The sequence below is a fragment of the Biomphalaria glabrata genome, chromosome 6 (genome assembly GCF_947242115.1).
Source record: "Biomphalaria glabrata chromosome 6, xgBioGlab47.1, whole genome shotgun sequence".
NCBI classification, from domain to species: Eukaryota; Metazoa; Mollusca; class Gastropoda; family Planorbidae; genus Biomphalaria; species Biomphalaria glabrata.
Genome location: NC_074716.1, coordinates 35,180,227 through 35,202,169, shown reverse-complemented (window position 1 = coordinate 35,202,169; position 21,943 = coordinate 35,180,227). Strand labels below are relative to the sequence as shown.

Here is a 21,943-nt window from a genome sequence, read left to right as displayed (position 1 = left end):
TATGTTCACTGACAGGTTGTCGTCTGCTCTTGTGTCTTAACTCGGTGTTTTAGGTTCTTTCTTGACATTGTTTTGACAAAGCTTATAGCACCTCACCCTGTTTGTTTGGTAAAAAGGTAAAAAGTGTATTTCTCCGACACCCAATCTCGGATAAAGCAGACATTCTGCAAAATTATTTCCTTTACCTGACAACACAAGAGAGAATCAATAAAAAAAATACCAATTAGTTAACTATTGGTAATTAATTATTTTGTTTAGTATCTCGAACAAGGGAAAGAAATTGTACTTGACTGAAGTGGTAGTATAAGCTGAATTAGTTCCTTTTATAGGTCGCCGCTCTAAATTGAAAAAAAAAAACAACAATTTATAACTATAAAATCTTCCTAATTGTGTTGACAATGACGGTAAAATCCACCCAGATTTCTTTTCTTCCCCCTCCCCCCTCCCAACTAGTCCAGACAAGTGATTGGATCATAGCGCAGTGAGACAAGTGATTGGATCATAGCGCAGTGAGACAAGTGATTGGATCATAGCGTAGTGAGAAAGCTAAAAGCATGAAATAGCGTAAAACAACAAAAAATGGTTAAAATAGTTTTAATCGCACAGATTGTTTGTTTAGATCTACTACAAATGTAATGACTGATCCAAAGTAATTGATACAATTACACTTCATATAAATTTTATAAAATTTCTTTTTATTTTTCATGTTTAATTGATTGACTTTTGTGACATAGTTTACTTTAACCACAGGATCATCTAGAAACCAATGAATCTGGTCGGGAAGCGTTTGAGTTTTTGATACCTGGATGATCTTGTTTTAGAATAGTGTGCAGTTGTATAACCCAAGCAGTTGTATAACCCAAGCAGTTGTAAGTATCAATAATATATGCCATGTATTTGTAATTATCAAAGATATAAGCCTTGCATTTGTAAGTGTATAGGATATAGGCGATGCATTTGTAAGTGTATAGGATATAGGCGATGCATTTGTAAGTGTATAGGATATAGGCGATGCATTTGTAAGTGTATAGGATATAGGCGATGCATTTGTAAGTGTATAGGATATAGGCGATGCATTTGTAAGTGTATAGGATATAGGCGATGCATTTGTAAGTGTATAGGATATAGGCGATGCATTTGTAAGTGTATAGGATATAGGCGATGCATTTGTAAGTGTATAGGATATAGGCGATGCATTTGTAAGTGTATAGGATATAGGCGATGCAAATGTAAGTGTATAGGATATAGGCGATGCATTTGTAAGTGTATAGGATATAGGCGATGCAAATGTAAGTGTATAGGATATAGGCGATGCATTTGTAAGTGTATAGGATATAGGCGATGCAAATGTAAGTGTATAGGATATAGGCAATGCATTTGTAAGTATGAAGGCTATAAGCCGTGTCTGTGCTCTTACACTATAGAAAGCCTACGACTACTTATGTCCAATGATGAAGACATTGACCGCAGTTCACGCTAACTACTTGAGACATGACTACAATCAGAACACACGCCCCACTGGTGGCAATCAAATCATAAATATTTCATAGTGTAGCTGAAATTCATAAGTAGGTTGGGATAAATATTAAAAACAAAAACCATCAAGACTTGAGTTTTATTACCAAGCAAAGAAAGGCCTGAGGTATTCTACAGTATTGTAATAGCAGAGAAACAAACATAACATGTTCAATAACAGTCTGATAGACCTATATGTGTAGATAGATTAGTAGTAGATTTTCCTCTAAGCCTAAAATTGTATCGCTCTACTATTCATCCAGTATATTGAACACAACAGCAGTCCAACGTTAAGACGATAATTAAAAGCATTTGCTCGCCATTTCCCTGGAAGACATTAGAGCAAGTAAAGAGATTCTATTTCAGGTGGGACTGCACGCTTCGCTTCATTACATTTGTTTTGTGCTGGAGCCCCAGGCTGTTTCCATGTCAAGTGATTTCAAGTTCGTTCATTCCAGAACACAGAAGAATGGACATTACAATGGCGAACGTGTAACACAGTATCAACGTGTAGAAACCGTAGACAATTATTGGCGAGTATTTGACAACTGGTTTGTAGCGTCTAGTTTAGAATCAAAGTATTTAACTCCACTAAAGAGGGACTACTAAGATTTGATAAGATTGACTTGTACTGTCTACATACAAACGAGTGTTAGGACCATAGGTTTGGAAACCGGGAAATACCTTACATGCACTTGCTTTGGAGATCATGAATAACGTCATAGAATCAAAATTCATTCAAAAATTAAAATCAAAATATACTTTGAAATGGTACAAATACAATTTTTCACAGCACAAGTTTATTTCCCTACACGTCATGTTGCCTTACTTTATACTAACTAGATTAGTAGAGAATGTTGTTTTACTTTATACTAACTAGATTAGTAGAGAATGTTGTTTTACTTTATACTAACTAGATTAGTAGAGAATGTTGTTTTACTTTATACTAACTAGATTAGTAGAGAATGTTGTTTTACTTTATACTAACTAGATTAGTAGGGAATGTTGTTTTACTTTATACTAACTAGATTAGTAGAGAATGTTGTTTTACTTTATACTAACTAGATTAGTAGAGAATGTTGTTTTACTTTATACTAACTAAATTAGTAGAGAATGTTGTTTTACTTTATACTAACTAGATTAGTAGAGAATGTTGTTTTACTTTATACTAACTAGATTAGTAGAGAATGTTGTTTTACTTTATTTTAACTAGATTAGTAGGGAATGTTGTTTTACTTTATACTAACTAGATTAGTAGACAATGTTGTTTTACTTTATTTTAACTAGATTAGTAGAGAATGTTGTTTTACTTTATACTAACTAGATTAGTAGAGAATGTTGTTTTACTATCCTAACTAGATTGATCTATGATTATATTTAGTTGAACTTGAGCGCCACTTGAGCTGATGATGCCGCCTACAACACCACAGAAAGATTTACACTAAAGAAAGATTTACACTAATGAAAGATTTACACTAAAGAAAGACTTACACTAAAGAAAGTTTTACACTAAAGAAAGACACTTAAGAAAGATATACACTAAAGAAAGAATTCGCTAAAGAAAGATTTACACCACAGAAAGACTTACACTAAAGACTTACTTCTCTTTGCATTGATGACATGGTTATCTGTATAATCGACATCGTCATAGTCCTGATATAAGTCGTCAATGGTGAGCAGTTGAATCAATTTGTTGTAATGATCTTCCATGTCATTCTTGACCTTGTTGTCCAGTTCAAGTGTATACTCCTCGTAGCCTTTCAACTGGTCAGGACGGACGAAGAAAGCGTCTCTCAAGACATCTTCAAGGGATCGACCCTGACCTTTAGCCATCACCTGGACTAAGGTATCCAGAAGGTCATGTTGATATTTATCTGTCTCTCTTGGATTGTTAAACATCCCTAGAGCCGAAGTAATAGACACAAGGGCGGTCAGCAATGTAAGGCAAGGAGAAAAGTTAGCTCCCATTTTCTTTGCGCTGGTTTGACGCCTGGCTGTAAAAGAGATGAAAAAGACTCATCAAAATATGTTCGAGAGTGTTCAGCTCAAATTGGAGGAATATTTCATTGGCTTTGATTCTATCCATGATGGACTGATAGAACGAATAGTTACTCAATTAATCTATACAATTTTTTCGACTAGTGTGTCAGACAAGCTGTTTTGACAAAGTAATAAAACTGAATCTTATCTTAACTCTAGATTCCTAGGACACTATTTTTATCTTCTTAAGTCAGCCTCCACTAATATCCTTTGCCTCACTCTAGCATTCGCTCAACTTTCTTTCCAACAAGAATTTACAAAAATTATCTTACAATCCTGTCAACATAGTCATTAGTCATGTTATTTACTAACTTATTCTTGTACATGCTAACACATGACAATTCTGTGCTGAACTATTTGACTTAAGGGGCTCGTCAGGAGTAAGTCTGAAGTTCAGCTGCTAGTCTATGTGTTTCAACATCTCCTGCCACTGGAAGGACGTTTACATTGTTTGTGTGTCTTGTTTTGGAGTTTTCCCCAAGGTCAGTTAGATCTAGTGAGGAGAGGAGAGGCTAGTACAGAGAGGCAGTGAGTACAACGAAATAGAGAGAAAGAATGAAATAGTCACGAGCAAGACTTAGGGTGGAAGTATGAAACAATGAATGAAAGGGAAATGGATTTATGAGAAGGAATAAAGAGAGAGGAGAGGGAGTGGGAGAAGAGGAAGTGGGAGGAGAGGGAATGAGAGGAGAGGGAGTGGGAGGAGAGGAGTGGGAGGAGAAGGAATGGGAGGAGAGGGAGTGGGAGGGAGAGTAAGTACGGGGGATGGAGTGGGAGGAGAGGGAGTGGACGTGAAAGGGAGTGAAAGGAGAGGTAGTGGGGGAGAGGGAGTGAGAGAGAGTGGTAGGAGAGGAAGTGGACATTACAGGGAGTGGAAGGAGATGGAGTGGGAGGAGAGGAAGTGAGAGAGAGAGATGGAGGAGAGGGAGTGGGAGGAGAGGAAGTGGGAGAAGAGGGAGTGGGAAGAGAGGGAGTGGGAGGATAGGAAATGGGAGGAGAGGAAAAGGAAGGAGAGGGAATGGGAGGAGAGGGAGTGGGAGGAGAGGGAGTGAGAGAGAGTGGGAGGAGAGGTAATGGGAGGGAATGGTAGGAGAGGGAGTGGGAGGAGAGGTAATGGGAGGGAATGGTAGGAGAGGAAGTGGGAGGAGAGGGAATGGGAGGAGAGGGAGTGGGTTACTAAGTGAGGAGGGACTAGGCCTTAACAAAAACTAGTGACCCGGAGGATGAAATGGAGACATGGATTGGACAAGAATATCAAAGTGTGAGACGGAAAAAAGGGAGACAATGAAGTAGATGAAGAGAGAAAAACGAATTACAAACACAAAGTCTGTTCGAATTACAAATGCAAAGTCTGTACGAATTACAAACACAAAGTCTGTTCGAATTACAAAGACTTCAAATAAACAAATGCTGCTTATTGAGAAAAAGTTAGTGGCTTAGTAGTAAATCGCTTGGCTTTCGAAAATAGTAGTCTCGGGCTCAAAACTCCGTTAAGACTGATATTTTGAAGATCGGGACGCACCTAACTCTAATGAGTACCTGCCATTAGTTGTGGAAAGTGAAGTCGTTAGAAAGATAGATAAACACCAAGACCTTAAGGACATAAATGAGCTTTTCATAGAAACTTTACACAACAGAAGTTTAGATCAAATCATTAAAAATCCAACTAGATTAAACAACACATTAGATCTCTTCTTAACCAACAGACCTGAGTAGTAGTAGATTATATTATCCCTGGTCTATCAGATCATGAGATTGTAAAAATACACAGTCAGATAAAAGCGTTAGCCAATATAAAACCCAAAAGAAATACACTATTTTGGAACAAATGCAACCTAACACAACTACACCAAGCTGTATTAAACTTCCAACAAACATTTTTATCAGAAAAAGACATTAACCAACCAGTCGATGACCTCTGGAATTTTATAAAAAAACTATCTTAAAAGCGTTTAAGAAAATCATATACCAACTAAATACACATCAAACAAAATAAATAAATGCTGGTTTAATAATAGATTAAAGAAGCTTTGTAACAGAAGGAAAACCTATATAGAAAATGTAAAGAAACTAAGGCAGAAAGAGTTTATACAAAGTACATAAAAATTAAACACCTAACAAGAAAAGGGACTCCAAAAACTATTAGCCAACATCAAACCAAATAAAGCAGCTTGGCCTGATGGTATTCCAGCTAGATTACTCAAAGACGATTGCCTAATATATAGAACAAAAAAAAACAACAACACAAGATACAGAAATTTTACAAAGAGAATTAGATTAATTACAGAAATGGGAATCAAATTGGAGCATGTCTTTTCACCCAGAAAAATGTCAGTTGTTAAGAGTAACAAAAAAAAAAAAAACTAAAACAAATTAATTCCATTTATCTTATTTATGGTAAACTAGTAACACAGACTAAAAACGCAAAATACCTAGGTGTTATAATAAATGAAAAACTGTCATGGAATCCACATATTGATGAAGCTATAAAAAATCAAACAATGCATTTGGGTTTATTAGAAGAAATGTTTATAAATCAAATAAGAACATAAAACTAAAATGTTATTTAACCTTGGTTAGGCCAATAATAGAATATGCATCCTCTGTTTGGGACCCCTCAACTCAAGAAAACATTAAGAAACTGGAACAGACACAAAATAGAGCAGTGAGATTCATAACAAACGAATATTCACATTTGACTAAAGTAACACCTTTAGTAAAATCACTAAATTTAAGAAGCCTTCAGGACAGAAGACTCATAAGTAGCAATTATACATAAAACACTGAACCATAATCTTCAAATACAAAATTTAATAAAATACTCAGAAAGACACAAAGATAAAGGCACATTCCTCATCCCATATGCTAGGACAAATTTGTACAAATACTCCTTTCTTCCCTAGTGCTATTAGAGCATGGAATGGGTTGCCTGAGCTAGCCAGGAAAACCAGTGACTTGGCAGAATTTAAGTCATTGGTTAATATGCATGACTGAATGCATGACGCGTAGGATGTAATCATCTTCTTTTTTGAAGTAACGTCTGTATTATATAAGATAAGATAAGATAATCAATCTATTTAAATGTACATAATTTTTATTGGTCCAATCAAATAGAAATTCAGTTTGACAACAATTGACGATCTTAGAGTAACTACTGTAACAATAACAATATAGATGCAAATATGAACAACATTCACACGAAACACTTCCAGCGCTTTATGAATTAGAATTCTCGATGACGACGGATGACCATGTAACACTCTGACCAAAAGTGGGATAAAGGAGTTTTTAAATATCTGTTTTAGTCCTAATGGAAAGGAGACGATCACTTTGTTCAGATCTGATGTTATATAGGTTAGGGTTAAAAAACAACAACACTACAACTTGACTTCTTAGAACTACTTGACAAAACAACGCCTTGTTTCAGCTTTTGGAAGTTTCTCACGACACTTTGGTTTCAGATCCCGATCAATATACCATTTCTAAGATAAAGATTACATCTAAAAATATTCTTGATGAAGCCATGGTAATTAATTGAACTACCCAGACATGATAGGGGCTACAAAGAGTCTTTAATTTCATTTGCAAACATTTGGAAGATGTTTTTACGAATTAATAAAATAACATTGATGTCTATTATACAAAGCAAAACAAAAAGTTTACGAAACAGAGTAAAGCTGAGTAAAAACACATCCTCTGTGAGTGTGTGTGTTTGTTTATATCCAGAAGCAAGATTTGGTCAAGACGCATATGTGTGTGTGTATATATATATATATATATATATATATATATATATATAACATATTATTATTATAAAACGTGACATGACCTAGTATTCGTAATGTGTCTTTAATATATAGGATCATCTTAGCCAGCCCACAGATGACAAGACTGACAATCAACAATATATAGCCATAGCTAAGCAGAGGTCCTCCATCATAGGACGTTATAGTCCAAGATTGATGAATATAACATTGAACGCCCTAATCAATTTACTGCGTCGGAGATTGGACAGTGTCACTTTTGTAGGGCTCATAACAAATTGATAAATATATTGAAAAACTAAGATCGACAGGCTTATGAAAACAACATTTTTAATTGGAAACTTCAAAATGTATTGTAGCATATTAGCTCTGCTATCAAAAAATGTTTTATAGATTACTAGCCGGATATGACCCGTGTCCTGCTGGCCTTAGTTTGAGTATTACTGATCTGCTGGATTGAATCTAGGTCTATGTCAACTATTTTCCCTTAACATGATTTATTTAGCCTCGAATACACTTGAAGTGTGAAGATTGGTTGACCCGTTCAGAGACATATTCATATCAAATATAAAATATTGGAAAACGGATTTACCCGATTTGTTAAAATGTTTCGTTCTTTCATACAGATACAATTAGGTATTTTTTGTCTATTTTTAGGGCCCTCTGGTTGTGGCAGGGACTAAAACATATACTGCGGTCTCCGCCATGGAGCATTTATGCTTAGTTTTATTAAGATTGGTCAGAAGGTTTTGATTTTTATTCGGGACATACATACATACACACATACATGTCATACATACATACATATATACATACATACTCCTCACTTTGTGCTGTATATTATAGATTACAATCATGATTGAAATAGCTTATAGCAGTTATCCCCGCACGTGCAAATGCTAATAAATGTGCCAACACATTTGACGTTTATTTTTTTTTCTCTAGCCATTACTTGACACTTTTAAAGATTTATTTACAGGTATGCATTACAGCTAACTTGCAAAAGTTATGTTTTACATATTTCATTCTACAAAGACTTAAGCCTTGTGGTATCTTGTTAGATATAGATAGTTCAGATTGTAACTGTATGCTGTGGTGATAAAACACTGTGTTACACTGGCATTCAACATTTTAAGATGTTTAGAAATAAAGTTTGTGCTTTAATGATTACTGAAAGTTCTGTGAGCAAAACAAAACAAAAATTGATAGAGAAGTTTTCAAAGGAAAGACGGAGGAAAATTGCGCTGCCGTCGCCTCAGCCTCTGGCGCCTCCGTGGAAACGTCCACCAAGGGAGTCCCAAGAACGGTAGCACACATAGCTCTCAGTGGGCTACCACACGTAGCATCTAGCGAGTGTACATTGCATGTGGTAGGGATGTAAAAAAGGCTTGCTAACCTGTCCAACCCCCACCGCTTCGTTCCCTAACGGGGCCATACGAGCTGTGATGGTCCTCGCACATTATAGGCATACGTAGGGCCACCAACGCGGCTCGGCCTCTGGCCTCGCACAGGAGGGAACTTGTGCTTGGTTCAAGGGGGCCGTGTCCAGCGACACACCAGGTTTGAATACATGAACACTTCGGATAAGGCGGGACTTCGGACAGAGAGATTGGTGAAGAGACAATTTCTCATCCTGGCCATGGATAAAAGCCTTTCCTTGGTCAAGAGGTCCATAAAAGGAAACCGGACGTTCTCGGACCTTAAGGACATCTGAATCAAAGGAAAGAGACCAATAATTTCCATAGTGTTTCTAAGTTTAAGATTAAACAGGGCTACAGCTTTAAATATGACTTCAGTTCAAGATTACAAAACAACACTTTCTATTTAATTCATGTATCAAGTCAAAAGAAAGATAGCACTAAATAGTGAAACTAGTTCACGAGTCAAGTTTTGGTTGATTCCCATGGCAATGATGCTCTTCTATTCCTAAGGTAGTCATTATGGATTCCACTATGTTGGCTACTAATGGCTACACAAGTCAGCTGATACGATTGGCTTTCACCAATACATTTGTAATACTATCCACAGACTGACAAGAAACACTTGAAGACATAGACCTAGACGTATTAGATTTCCTTCGTCTTCAGCCTTTTGCTTCGTTGAGCATTGACATACGTTGTGGTTGTTCTTTTAATACTGAACATATTTATTAATGATTCGTGTTGAATAATATATTAGTGTATAATGATTTGATTTTGTGAATATACATATTTACAATATATTAATAATTAATATAGTTGCGAATAATATATAATTGAAATGGTTTATGATTTATGTTGTAAACATTCACAAATACAAATATTTGATTATGAAGTTAAAAACATTTTTTTTACTTAGACATACACACAAATACATACATCTATACATACAAACATATATACATACATTATACATACATACATATATACATACATATATCATTCTAATTTATCCAATGAAAGGTAATCTGTATCTATCATTCGATTGTATCCAATCAAAGGTAATTTGTATCTATCATTCGAATGTATTCAATCAAAGGTAATATGTATGTATCATTGGAATGTATTCAATCAAAGATGATCTGTATCTATCATTCGAATTTATCCTATCAAAGGTAATCTGCATCTGTCATTCGAATTTATCCAATCAAAGGTAATCTGTATTATTATTATTATTATTGCTTTTATATAGCGCTACTTTCATGCTTATAGCATGCTCAGAGCGCTTTTGGTCCAATCTCATTTGTGGACCAGTGGGGGGAGGGGGTATCTAGGAGTTGGTTTTCCGTGCTGCCATTAGGCGATCAGTAAACACAACTCTGCCCGAGTCGGGTGTCGAACCTCGAGCCCCCTTCTAGGTAGCCAAGCCAAGCCAAGTTCAAGCGCACTTGGCCTCTCGACCACGCTTCCCACCATCATTCATTATTCGAATCTATCCAATCAAAGGTAATCTGTATCCATCATTCGAATATATCCAATCAAAGGTAATCTGTATCTATCATTCGAATCTATCCAATCAAAGGTAATCTGTATCTATCATTGGAATCTATCCAATCAAAGGTAATCTGTATCTATCATTAGAATCTATCCAATCAAAGGTAATCTGTATCTACCATTGGAATATATCCAATCAAAGGTATTCTGTATCTATCATTCGAATCTATCCAATCAAAGGTAATCTGTATCTATCATTCGAATCTATCCAATCAAAGGTAATATGTATCTATCATTGGAATCTATCCAATCAAAGGTAATCTGTATCTATCATTCGAATCTATCCAATCAAAGGTAATCTGTATCTACCATTGGAATATATCCAATCAAAGGTATTCTGTATCTATCATTGGAATCTATCCAATCAAAGGTAATCTGTATCTACCATTGGAATATATCCAATCAAAGGTATTCTGTATCTATCATTGGAATCTATCCAATCAAAGGTAATCTGTATCTATCATTCGAATCTATCCAATCAAAGGTAATCTGTATCTACCATTGGAATATATCCAATCAAAGGTATTCTGTATCTATCATTGGAATCTATCCAATCAAAGGTAATCTGTATCTATTATTGGAATCTATCCAATCAAAGGTAATCTGTACCTATCATTGGAATCTATCCAATCAAAGGTAATCTGTACCTATCATTGGAATCTATCCAATCAAAGGTATTCTGTATCTATCATTGGAATCTATCCAAGCAAAGGTAATCTGTATCTATCATTGGAATTTATCCAATCAAAGGTAATCTGTATCTATCATTGGAATCTATCCAATCAAAGGTAATCTGTATCTATCATTCGAATCTATCCAATCAAAGGTAATCTGTATCTATTATTGGAGTTTATCCAATCAAAGGTAATCTGTATCTATCATTGGAATCTATCCAATCAAAGGTAATCTGTATCTATTATTGGAGTTTATCCAATCAAAGGTAATCTGTATCTATCATTGGAATCTATCCAATCAAAGGTAATCTGTATCTATCATTCGAATCTATCCAATCAAAGGTTATCTGTATCTATTATTGGAGTTTATCCAATCAAAGGTAATCTGTATCTATCATTGGAATCTATCCAATCAAAGGTAATCTGTATCTATTATTGGAGTTTATCCAATCGTTCAATATGGAAACGTTTTCCTCTCTCTCAATGGAGACAAAAGTCGCAGCCTCTGGTAGCAGACTTGCTACATTCCCTGGATCTCTCTTCCTATATCGCTTGTATTTCTTATTCTATTTTCTTAGAGCTTTTGGTAAAACTGATTGATGGACCTTAATAGTGGTTTCATTTATTTCATTTCACCAAAACAAAATGTGCGTATTTCTGAAAAGTAGTAAGTAAGAAATATAATTAGTTCATTTGTTAAAGGTTCCCCTTTCAGACCTTGCGATCTATGGGCAGATGATGTATAGGTCATCTGTTTATGTGGCCCACTGTTAATGAGAGTTTCGTGTGGCCAGCACAACGACCTACCGCATTTACTTTTTCCCAACTAATATCAGGCACACATTAGACTGACTCGGGTTCCCAAAGATCCCGAAATTAAAAATCCCAGAGTTCACCAGTATTTGAACCCGGGACCTCCGATTCAGAAGCCACCGCGCCTCTTATTTCATTTATGCATATTCATTTATGACCTGATGTCTAATGTTGACATTATTATTTCAACGTTGCTCATTTTACTTCTGCGCAACGCAAAAACATGTGTAGATAAATGTGTACATTTTATTTGGTCCTTTTATCTTTGCCTTGGCCTATTAAAGCACATTGGCTAGGGGCGTAGAAGATAAGCATGATTTATTACAGCATTCTTTCCCTTTACCATCTTGTTTATATAAGAGTAGCGTCCCTTAAACGCGCCCTCTCTGCATTTATTTTAACTTTTGTTCCATTGTTCATGGTCGACAGCCGTCGATGGTCACTACCCATGTTCATTTGGATGTTTCTCTCACCTGCTGTATTATCGTCATTCTTTTGTCTATTTTCAAGCGTCTATGAACTTTATGAGATTTTCTCATTGACTTTATTTGTCTATGAACTTTATGAGATTTTCTCATTGACTTTATGTTGTCTATGAACTTTATGAGATTTTCTCATTGACTTTATTTGTCTATGAACTTTATGAGATTTTCTCATTGACTTTATGTTGTCTATGAACTTTATGAGATTTTCTCATTGACTTTATGTTGTCTATGAACTTTATGAGATTTTCTCATTGACCTTATTTGTCTATGAACTTTATGAGATTTTCTCATTGACTTTATTTGTCTATGAACTTTATGAGATTTTCTCATTGACTTTATGTTGTCTATGAACTTTATGAGATTTTCTCATTGACTTTATGTTGTCTATGAACTTTATGAGATTTTCTCATTGACCTTATTTGTCTATGAACTTTATGAGATTTTCTCATTGACTTTATTTGTCTATGAACTTTATGAGATTTTCTCATTGACTTTATTTGTCTATGAACTTTATGAGATTTTCTCATTGACTTTATTTGTCTATGAACTTTATGAGATTTTCTCATTGACTTTATTTGTCTATGAACTTTATGAGATTTTCTCATTGACTTTATTTGTCTATGAACTTTATGAGATTTTCTCATAGACGGCTAGGAGAACACAATCCCCATTTCTGTAATGAAAGTGTTGAGCCATGTGTTTTTTATTTCCGCCTGATAGCGGCTACACAAATCATTGGCTAATGTTATTGCACCTGAATTCCTGTTATTGTTCCAGCTTCATCTGTCTCTGTTCCGGATTCCTGAGTCCCCGTTAGTCCCATCATATTTGGGATTGACGGCTATATTACTAGAACGCGAAAGAACCCATCAAAGAACCCCTACATCACAGACTACTAGGGAATACTGAGTACCCGGTTCTACACTTAGAGGAGTCTATTCTCAGCAACCACAGCTGATTTGACCATTGCCTCCCTCACACCTCGAGGACAACAGCAATCTTAATATCAACAGGAGTTTTCAGCTGGGGCTGACACCTCACAACGCTGAGACTCACTTTAAAAAGCTTGAACAGTCTACAGCATCAAGGCATTCATATCAATCTATCAGCAGTTAAAGTGAACACTATAAATACACATTTATTTATATACATATTTCGATGGCTTGAAGTTTCATCATTCTCTCACCATTTAAACCCCTTTTTCTTTTAAATTTTGTTGCATTAAATATTTCGTATGTTACACTTCAGTAATCCTTTTTTTATAATTGTATGCTACCTGTGTGTTCTGTTTCCCTACCTGTAAACCACGCTGGTCTTTGGTGTCGTTAGAAACACCTAGATCTAATAATATCAAAACTGATTTCTTAAATAATTAATTGATTTTAATTAAATCGCCCAGTGGCGCATGACGCTAGCATCACTTCTCTCTCTCTCTCTCTCTCTCTCTTTCTCTCTGTCTCTCTCCTCTCCTCTACACCCGTTTCCTTCCCTAAAAGATTAATTCTACATACAACCCACTGTGTGTGTGGGTTTTTTCTTCGGCTTCCTCATTGAAACCCTTTTTTTTTTGTTATCACTCTGGAGTTGTAACGCTGTATAATCCAAGACTTCTATTCTCATTGTTATTTACACTACCCTGAGCACTGCTACTCTAAATATCCTCAGGTCACGTTGAGGTCTAGGCAATGATAGCGCTATTCTAAATATCCTCGGGTCACGTTGAGGTCTAGGCAATGATACCGCTACTCTAAATATCCTCGGGTCACGTTGAGGTCTAGGCAATGATAGCGCTACTCTAAATATCCTCAGGTCACGTTGAGGTCTAGGCAATGATAGCGCTACTCTAAATATCCTCGGGTCACGTTGAGGTCTAGGCAATGATAGCGCTACTCTAAATATCCTCAGGTCACGTTGAGGTCTAGGCAATGATAGCGCTACTCTAAATATCCTCGGGTCACGTTGAGGTCTAGGCAATGATAGCGCTACTCTAAATATCCTCGGGTCACGTTAAGGATGTCAGCCTTTTCTCACAAATCTAAACGTTTTTAAATGTCAAAGAAGAAAAAATAAAACCAGCTTTGTTTTCAAATATCAAAGAAGAAAAGATAAAACCAGCTTTGTTCTCAAATGTCAGAGAAGAAAAAATAAAACCCGCTTTGTTTTCAAATATCAAAGAAGAAAAGATAAATCAGCTTTGTTTTCAAATGTCAAAGAAGAAAAGATAAAACCAGCTTTGTATTCAAATGTCAAAGAAGAAAAGATAAAACCAACATTTAGTTTCAAATGAAAAATACAACATTTAGTTTCAAATCAATAAAACAACATTTTGTTTCAAATCAATAAAACAACATTTAGTTTCAAATCAAAAATACATTTAGTTTCAAATCAATAAAACAACATTTAGTTTCAAATCAATAAAACAACATTTAGTTTAAAATCAATAAAACAACATTTAGTATCAAATCAATTTTTCGGAATTACAATTTTTATCATTAATAATTCAAAATACTACCTCTAGTCTACACAAAGCCATGTGACTAAATAATTCATCTAAATACCTCTAGTCTACACAAAGCCATGTGACTAAATAATTCATCTAACTACTTCTAGTCTACATCTATTCATGTGTGTGTGTCACTAAATAATTCATCTAAATACTTCTAGTCTACACCTAGACATGTGTGTGTGTGTGTGACTAAATAATTCATCTAAATACTTCTAGTCTACACCTAGTCATGTGTGTGTGTGACTAAATAATTCATTTAACTACTTCTAGTCTACACCTAGTCATGTGTGTGTGTGTGTGACTAAATAATTCATCTAAATACATCTAGTCTACACCTAGACATGTGTGTGTGTGTGTGACTAAATAATTCATCTAAATACTTCTAGTCTACACCTAGTCATGTGTGTGTGTATGACTAAATAATTCATTTAACTACTTCTAGTCTACACCTAGACATGTGTGTGTGTGTGACTAAATAATTCATCTAAATACTTCTAGTCTACACCTAGACATGTGTGTGTGTGACTAAATAATTCATTTAACTACTTCTAGTCTACACCTAGTCATGTGTGTGTGTGACTAAATAATTCATCTAAATACTTCTAGTCTACACAAAGTCATTGTTGAAATGGTGCACAAAGGTGTACTAGTTCAAGAGAATAAAGTACTGTTTCCACAATGACACTAATGGCAGTTTGCTTATTGCTAACTGTGAACCTAGATCGTAATCAGTAGTTATGTGACTAAATAATTTATCTAAATACTTCTAGTCTACACCTAGACATGTGTGTGTGTGTGACTAAATAATTCATTTAACTACTTCTAGTCTACACCTAGACATGTGTGTGTGTGTGTGTGACTAAATAATTCATTTAACTACTTCTAGTCTACACCTAGACATGTGTGTGTGTGACTACATAATTCATTTAACTACTTCTAGTCTACACCTAGACATGTGTGTGTGTGACTACATAATTCATTTAACTACTTCTAGTCTACACCTAGACATGTGTGTGTGTGTGTGTGACTAAATAATTCATTTAACTACTTCTAGTCTACACCTAGACATGTGTGTGTGACTAAATAATTCATTTAACTACTTCTAGTCTACACCTAGACATGTGTGTGTGTGTGACTAAATAATTCATTTAACTACTTCTAGTCTACACCTAGACATGTGTGTGTGTGACTACATAATTCATTTAACTACTTCTAGTCTACACCTAGACATGTGTGTGTGTGTGTGTGTGACTAAATAATTCATTTAACTACTTCTAGTCTACACCTAGACATGTGTGTGTGACTAAATAATTCATTTAACTACTTCTAGTCTACACCTAGACATGTGTGTGTGTGTGACTAAATTGTTTTGTTTGTTTTACATGTTTCGGATGTTCCTTCAGAGTTGAAGATAGTTTACTTCGTAGTCCAAACCTCCCGCAGGACGACGGGGGATGGGAGCGGGCAGGGTTTGAATCCTCGACGGTCGATAAATCCGAACGACAGTCCAGCGCACAAACCGCACGACCAGGCAGCCATCTAGTCTACACCTAGACATTTAACTACTTCTAGTCTACACCTAGACATGTGTGAGTGTGTGTGACTAAATAATTCATTTAACTACTTCTAGTCTACACCTAGTCATGTGTATGTGTGTGACTAAATAATTCATTTAACTACTTCTAGTCTACACCTAGTCATGTGTATATGTGTGTGTGACTAAATAATTCATTTAACTACTTCTAGTCTACACCTAGTCATGTGTATGCGTGTGTGTGACTAAATAATTCATTTAACTACTTCTAGTCTACACCTAGACATGTGTGTGTGTGTGTGTGTGACTAAATAATTCATTTAACTACTTCTAGTCTACACCTAGACATGTGTGTGTGTGACTACATAATTCATTTAACTACTTCTAGTCTACACCTAGACATGTGTGTGTGTGACTACATAATTCATTTAACTACTTCTAGTCTACACCTAGACATGTGTGAGTGTGTGTGACTAAATAATTCATTTAACTACTTCTAGTCTACACCTAGACATGTGTGTGTGTGTGTGTGACTAAATAATTCATTTAACTACTTCTAGTCTACACCTAGACATGTGTGTGTGTGTGTGTGTGTGACTAAATAATTCATTTAACTACTTCTAGTCTACACCTAGACATGTGTGAGTGTGTGTGACTAAATAATTCATTTAACTACTTCTAGTCTACACCTAGACATGTGTGTGTGACTAAATAATTCATTTAACTACTTCTAGTCTACACCTAGACATGTGTGTGTGTGTGTGTGACTAAATAATTCATTTAACTACTTCTAGTCTACACCTAGACATGTGTGTGTGTGACTACATAATTCATTTAACTACTTCTAGTCTACACCTAGACATGTGTGAGTGTGTGTGACTAAATAATTCATTTAACTACTTCTAGTCTACACCTAGACATGTGTGTGTGTGACTAAATAATTCATTTAACTACTTCTAGTCTACACCTAGACATGTGTTTGTGTGACTAAATAATTCATTTAACTACTTCTAGTCTACACCTAGACATGTGTGTGTGTGTGTGTGTGTGACTAAATAATTCATTTAACTACTTCTAGTCTACACCTAGACATGTGTGTGTGTGTGTGTGTGACTAAATAATTCATTTAACTACTTCTAGTCTACACCTAGACATGTGTGTGTGTGACTAAATAATTCATTTAACTACTTCTAGTCTACATCTAGACATGTGTGTGTGTGACTAAATAATTCATTTAACTACTTCTAGTCTACACCTAGACATGTGTGAGTGTGTGTGTGTGACTAAATAATTCATTTAACTACTTCTAGTCTACACCTAGACATGTGTGTGTGACTAAATAATTCATTTAACTACTTCTAGTCTACACCTAGACATGTGTGTGTGTGTGTGTGACTAAATAATTCATTTAACTACTTCTAGTCTACACCTAGACATGTGTGTGTGTGACTACATAATTCATTTAACTACTTCTAGTCTACACCTAGACATGTGTGAGTGTGTGTGACTAAATAATTCATTTAACTACTTCTAGTCTACACCTAGACATGTGTGTGTGTGACTAAATAATTCATTTAACTACTTCTAGTCTACACCTAGACATGTGTTTGTGTGACTAAATAATTCATTTAACTACTTCTAGTCTACACCTAGACATGTGTGTGTGTGTGTGTGTGTGACTAAATAATTCATTTAACTACTTCTAGTCTACACCTAGACATGTGTGTGTGTGTGTGTGTGACTAAATAATTCATTTAACTACTTCTAGTCTACACCTAGACATGTGTGTGTGTGACTAAATAATTCATTTAACTACTTCTAGTCTACATCTAGACATGTGTGTGTGTGACTAAATAATTCATTTAACTACTTCTAGTCTACACCTAGACATGTGTGAGTGTGTGTGTGTGACTAAATAATTCATTTAACTACTTCTAGTCTACACCTAGACATGTGTGTGTGTGACTAAATAATTCATTTAACTACTTCTAGTCTACACCTAGACATGTGTGTGTGTGACTACATAATTCATTTAACTACTTCTAGTCTACACCTAGACATGTGTGTGTGTGTGTGTGACTAAATAATTCATTTAACTACTTCTAGTCTACACCTAGACATGTGTGTGTGACTAAATAATTCATTTAACTACTTCTAGTCTACACCTAGACATGTGTGTGTGTGTGACTAAATAATTCATTTAACTACTTCTAGTCTACACCTAGACATGTGTGTGTGTGACTACATAATTCATTTAACTACTTCTAGTCTACACCTAGACATGTGTGTGTGTGTGTGTGTGACTAAATAATTCATTTAACTACTTCTAGTCTACACCTAGACATGTGTGTGTGACTAAATAATTCATTTAACTACTTCTAGTCTACACCTAGACATGTGTGTGTGTGTGACTAAATTGTTTTGTTTGTTTTACATGTTTCGGATGTTCCTTCAGAGTTGAAGATAGTTTACTTCGTAGTCCAAACCTCCCGCAGGACGACGGGGGATGGGAGCGGGCAGGGTTTGAATCCTCGACGGTCGATAAATCCGAACGACAGTCCAGCGCACAAACCGCACGACCAGGCAGCCATCTAGTCTACACCTAGACATTTAACTACTTCTAGTCTACACCTAGACATGTGTGAGTGTGTGTGACTAAATAATTCATTTAACTACTTCTAGTCTACACCTAGTCATGTGTATGTGTGTGACTAAATAATTCATTTAACTACTTCTAGTCTACACCTAGTCATGTGTATATGTGTGTGTGACTAAATAATTCATTTAACTACTTCTAGTCTACACCTAGTCATGTGTATGCGTGTGTGTGACTAAATAATTCATTTAACTACTTCTAGTCTACACCTAGACATGTGTGTGTGTGTGTGTGTGACTAAATAATTCATTTAACTACTTCTAGTCTACACCTAGACATGTGTGTGTGTGACTACATAATTCATTTAACTACTTCTAGTCTACACCTAGACATGTGTGTGTGTGACTACATAATTCATTTAACTACTTCTAGTCTACACCTAGACATGTGTGAGTGTGTGTGACTAAATAATTCATTTAACTACTTCTAGTCTACACCTAGACATGTGTGTGTGTGTGTGTGACTAAATAATTCATTTAACTACTTCTAGTCTACACCTAGACATGTGTGTGTGTGTGTGTGTGTGACTAAATAATTCATTTAACTACTTCTAGTCTACACCTAGACATGTGTGAGTGTGTGTGACTAAATAATTCATTTAACTACTTCTAGTCTACACCTAGACATGTGTGTGTGACTAAATAATTCATTTAACTACTTCTAGTCTACACCTAGACATGTGTGTGTGTGTGTGTGACTAAATAATTCATTTAACTACTTCTAGTCTACACCTAGACATGTGTGTGTGTGACTACATAATTCATTTAACTACTTCTAGTCTACACCTAGACATGTGTGAGTGTGTGTGACTAAATAATTCATTTAACTACTTCTAGTCTACACCTAGACATGTGTGTGTGTGACTAAATAATTCATTTAACTACTTCTAGTCTACACCTAGACATGTGTTTGTGTGACTAAATAATTCATTTAACTACTTCTAGTCTACACCTAGACATGTGTGTGTGTGTGTGTGTGTGACTAAATAATTCATTTAACTACTTCTAGTCTACACCTAGACATGTGTGTGTGTGTGTGTGTGACTAAATAATTCATTTAACTACTTCTAGTCTACACCTAGACATGTGTGTGTGTGACTAAATAATTCATTTAACTACTTCTAGTCTACATCTAGACATGTGTGTGTGTGACTAAATAATTCATTTAACTACTTCTAGTCTACACCTAGACATGTGTGAGTGTGTGTGTGTGACTAAATAATTCATTTAACTACTTCTAGTCTACACCTAGACATGTGTGTGTGTGACTAAATAATTCATTTAACTACTTCTAGTCTACACCTAGACATGTGTGTGTGTGTGTGTGTGACTAAATAATTCATTTAACTACTTCTAGTCTACACCTAGACATGTGTGTGTGTGTGTGTGTGTGACTAAATAATTGATTTAACTACTTCTAGTCTACACCTAGACATGTGTGAGTGTGTGTGACTAAATAATTCATTTAACTACTTCTAGTCTACACCTAGACATGTGTGTGTGTGACTAAATAATTCATTTAACTACTTCTAGTCTACACCTAGACATGTGTGTGTGTGACTACATAATTCATTTAACTACTTCTAGTCTACACCTAGACATGTGTGTGTGTGTGTGACTAAATAATTCATTTAACTACTTCTAGTCTACACCTAGACATGTGTGTGTGTGACTAAATAATTCATTTAACTACTTCTAGTCTACACCTAGACATGTGTGTGTGTGTGTGTGACTAAATAATTCATTTAACTACTTCTAGTCTACACCTAGACATGTGTGTGTGTGTGTGACTAAATAATTCATTTAACTACTTCTAGTCTACACCTAGACATGTGTGTGTGTGTGTGTGTGACTAAATAATTTATCTAAATACTTCTAGTCTACACCTAGACATGTGTGTGTGTGTGACTTAATAATTCATTTAACTACTTCTAGTCTACACCTAGACATGTGTGTGTGTGTGTGACTAAATAATTCATTTAACTACTTCTAGTCTACACCTAGACATGTGTGTGTGTGACTACATAATTCATTTAACTACTTCTAGTCTACACCTAGACATGTGTGTGTGTGTGTGACTAAAAAATTCATTTAACTACTTCTAGTCTACACCTAGACATGTGTGTGTGACTAAATAATTCATTTAACTACTTCTAGTCTACACCTAGACATGTGTGTGTGTGTGTGTGACTAAATAATTCATTTAACTACTTCTAGTCTACACCTAGACATGTGTGTGTGTGACTACATAATTCATTTAACTACTTCTAGTCTACACCTAGACATGTGTGTGTGTGTGTGTGACTAAATAATTCATTTAACTACTTCTAGTCTACACCTAGACATGTGTGTGTGACTATATAATTCATTTAACCTACTTCTAGTCTACACCTAGACATGTGTGTGTGTGTGTGTGACTAAATAATTCATTTAACTACTTCTAGTCTACACCTAGACATGTGTGTGTGTGACTACATAATTCATCTAAATACTTCTAGTCTACACCTAGACATGTGTGTGTGTGTGTGACTAAATAATTCATTTAACTACTTCTAGTCTACACCTAGACATGTGTGTGTGTGACTAAATAATTCATTTAACTACTTCTAGTCTACATCTAGTCATGTGTGTGTGTGACTAAATAATTCATTTAACTACTTCTAGTCTACACCTAGACATGTGTGTGTGTGTGTGTGACTAAATAATTCATTTAACTACTTCTAGTCTACATCTAGACATGTGTGTGTGTGTGACTAAATAATTCATTTAACTACTTCTAGTCTACACCTAGACATGTGTGTGTGTGACTAAATAATTCATTTAACTACTTCTAGTCTACACCTAGACATGTGTGTGTGTGTGTGTGTGACTAAATAATTCATTTAACTACTTCTAGTCTACACCTAGACATGTGTGTGTGTGACTAAATAATTCATTTAACTACTTCTAGTATACACCTAGACATGTGTGTGTGTGTGACTAAAT

The 21,943-nt window shown here is 35.3% G+C and overlaps 1 protein-coding gene across 3 annotated transcripts in view; it reads right to left on the bottom strand.

Moving 5' to 3' along the window:
* LOC106073018 (uncharacterized) overlaps positions 1-21,943 on the bottom strand; it is a 324,705-nt gene that overhangs the window by 293,164 nt on the left and 9,598 nt on the right. For all 3 annotated transcript variants that reach the window (XM_056033292.1, XM_056033290.1, XM_056033291.1), the window contains one exon: positions 3,117-3,509. In XM_056033292.1, the coding sequence (XP_055889267.1) occupies positions 3,117-3,483 (367 nt within the window). In that variant the 5' untranslated portion in view covers positions 3,484-3,509. The remainder of the gene's footprint in view (positions 1-3,116; positions 3,510-21,943) is intronic.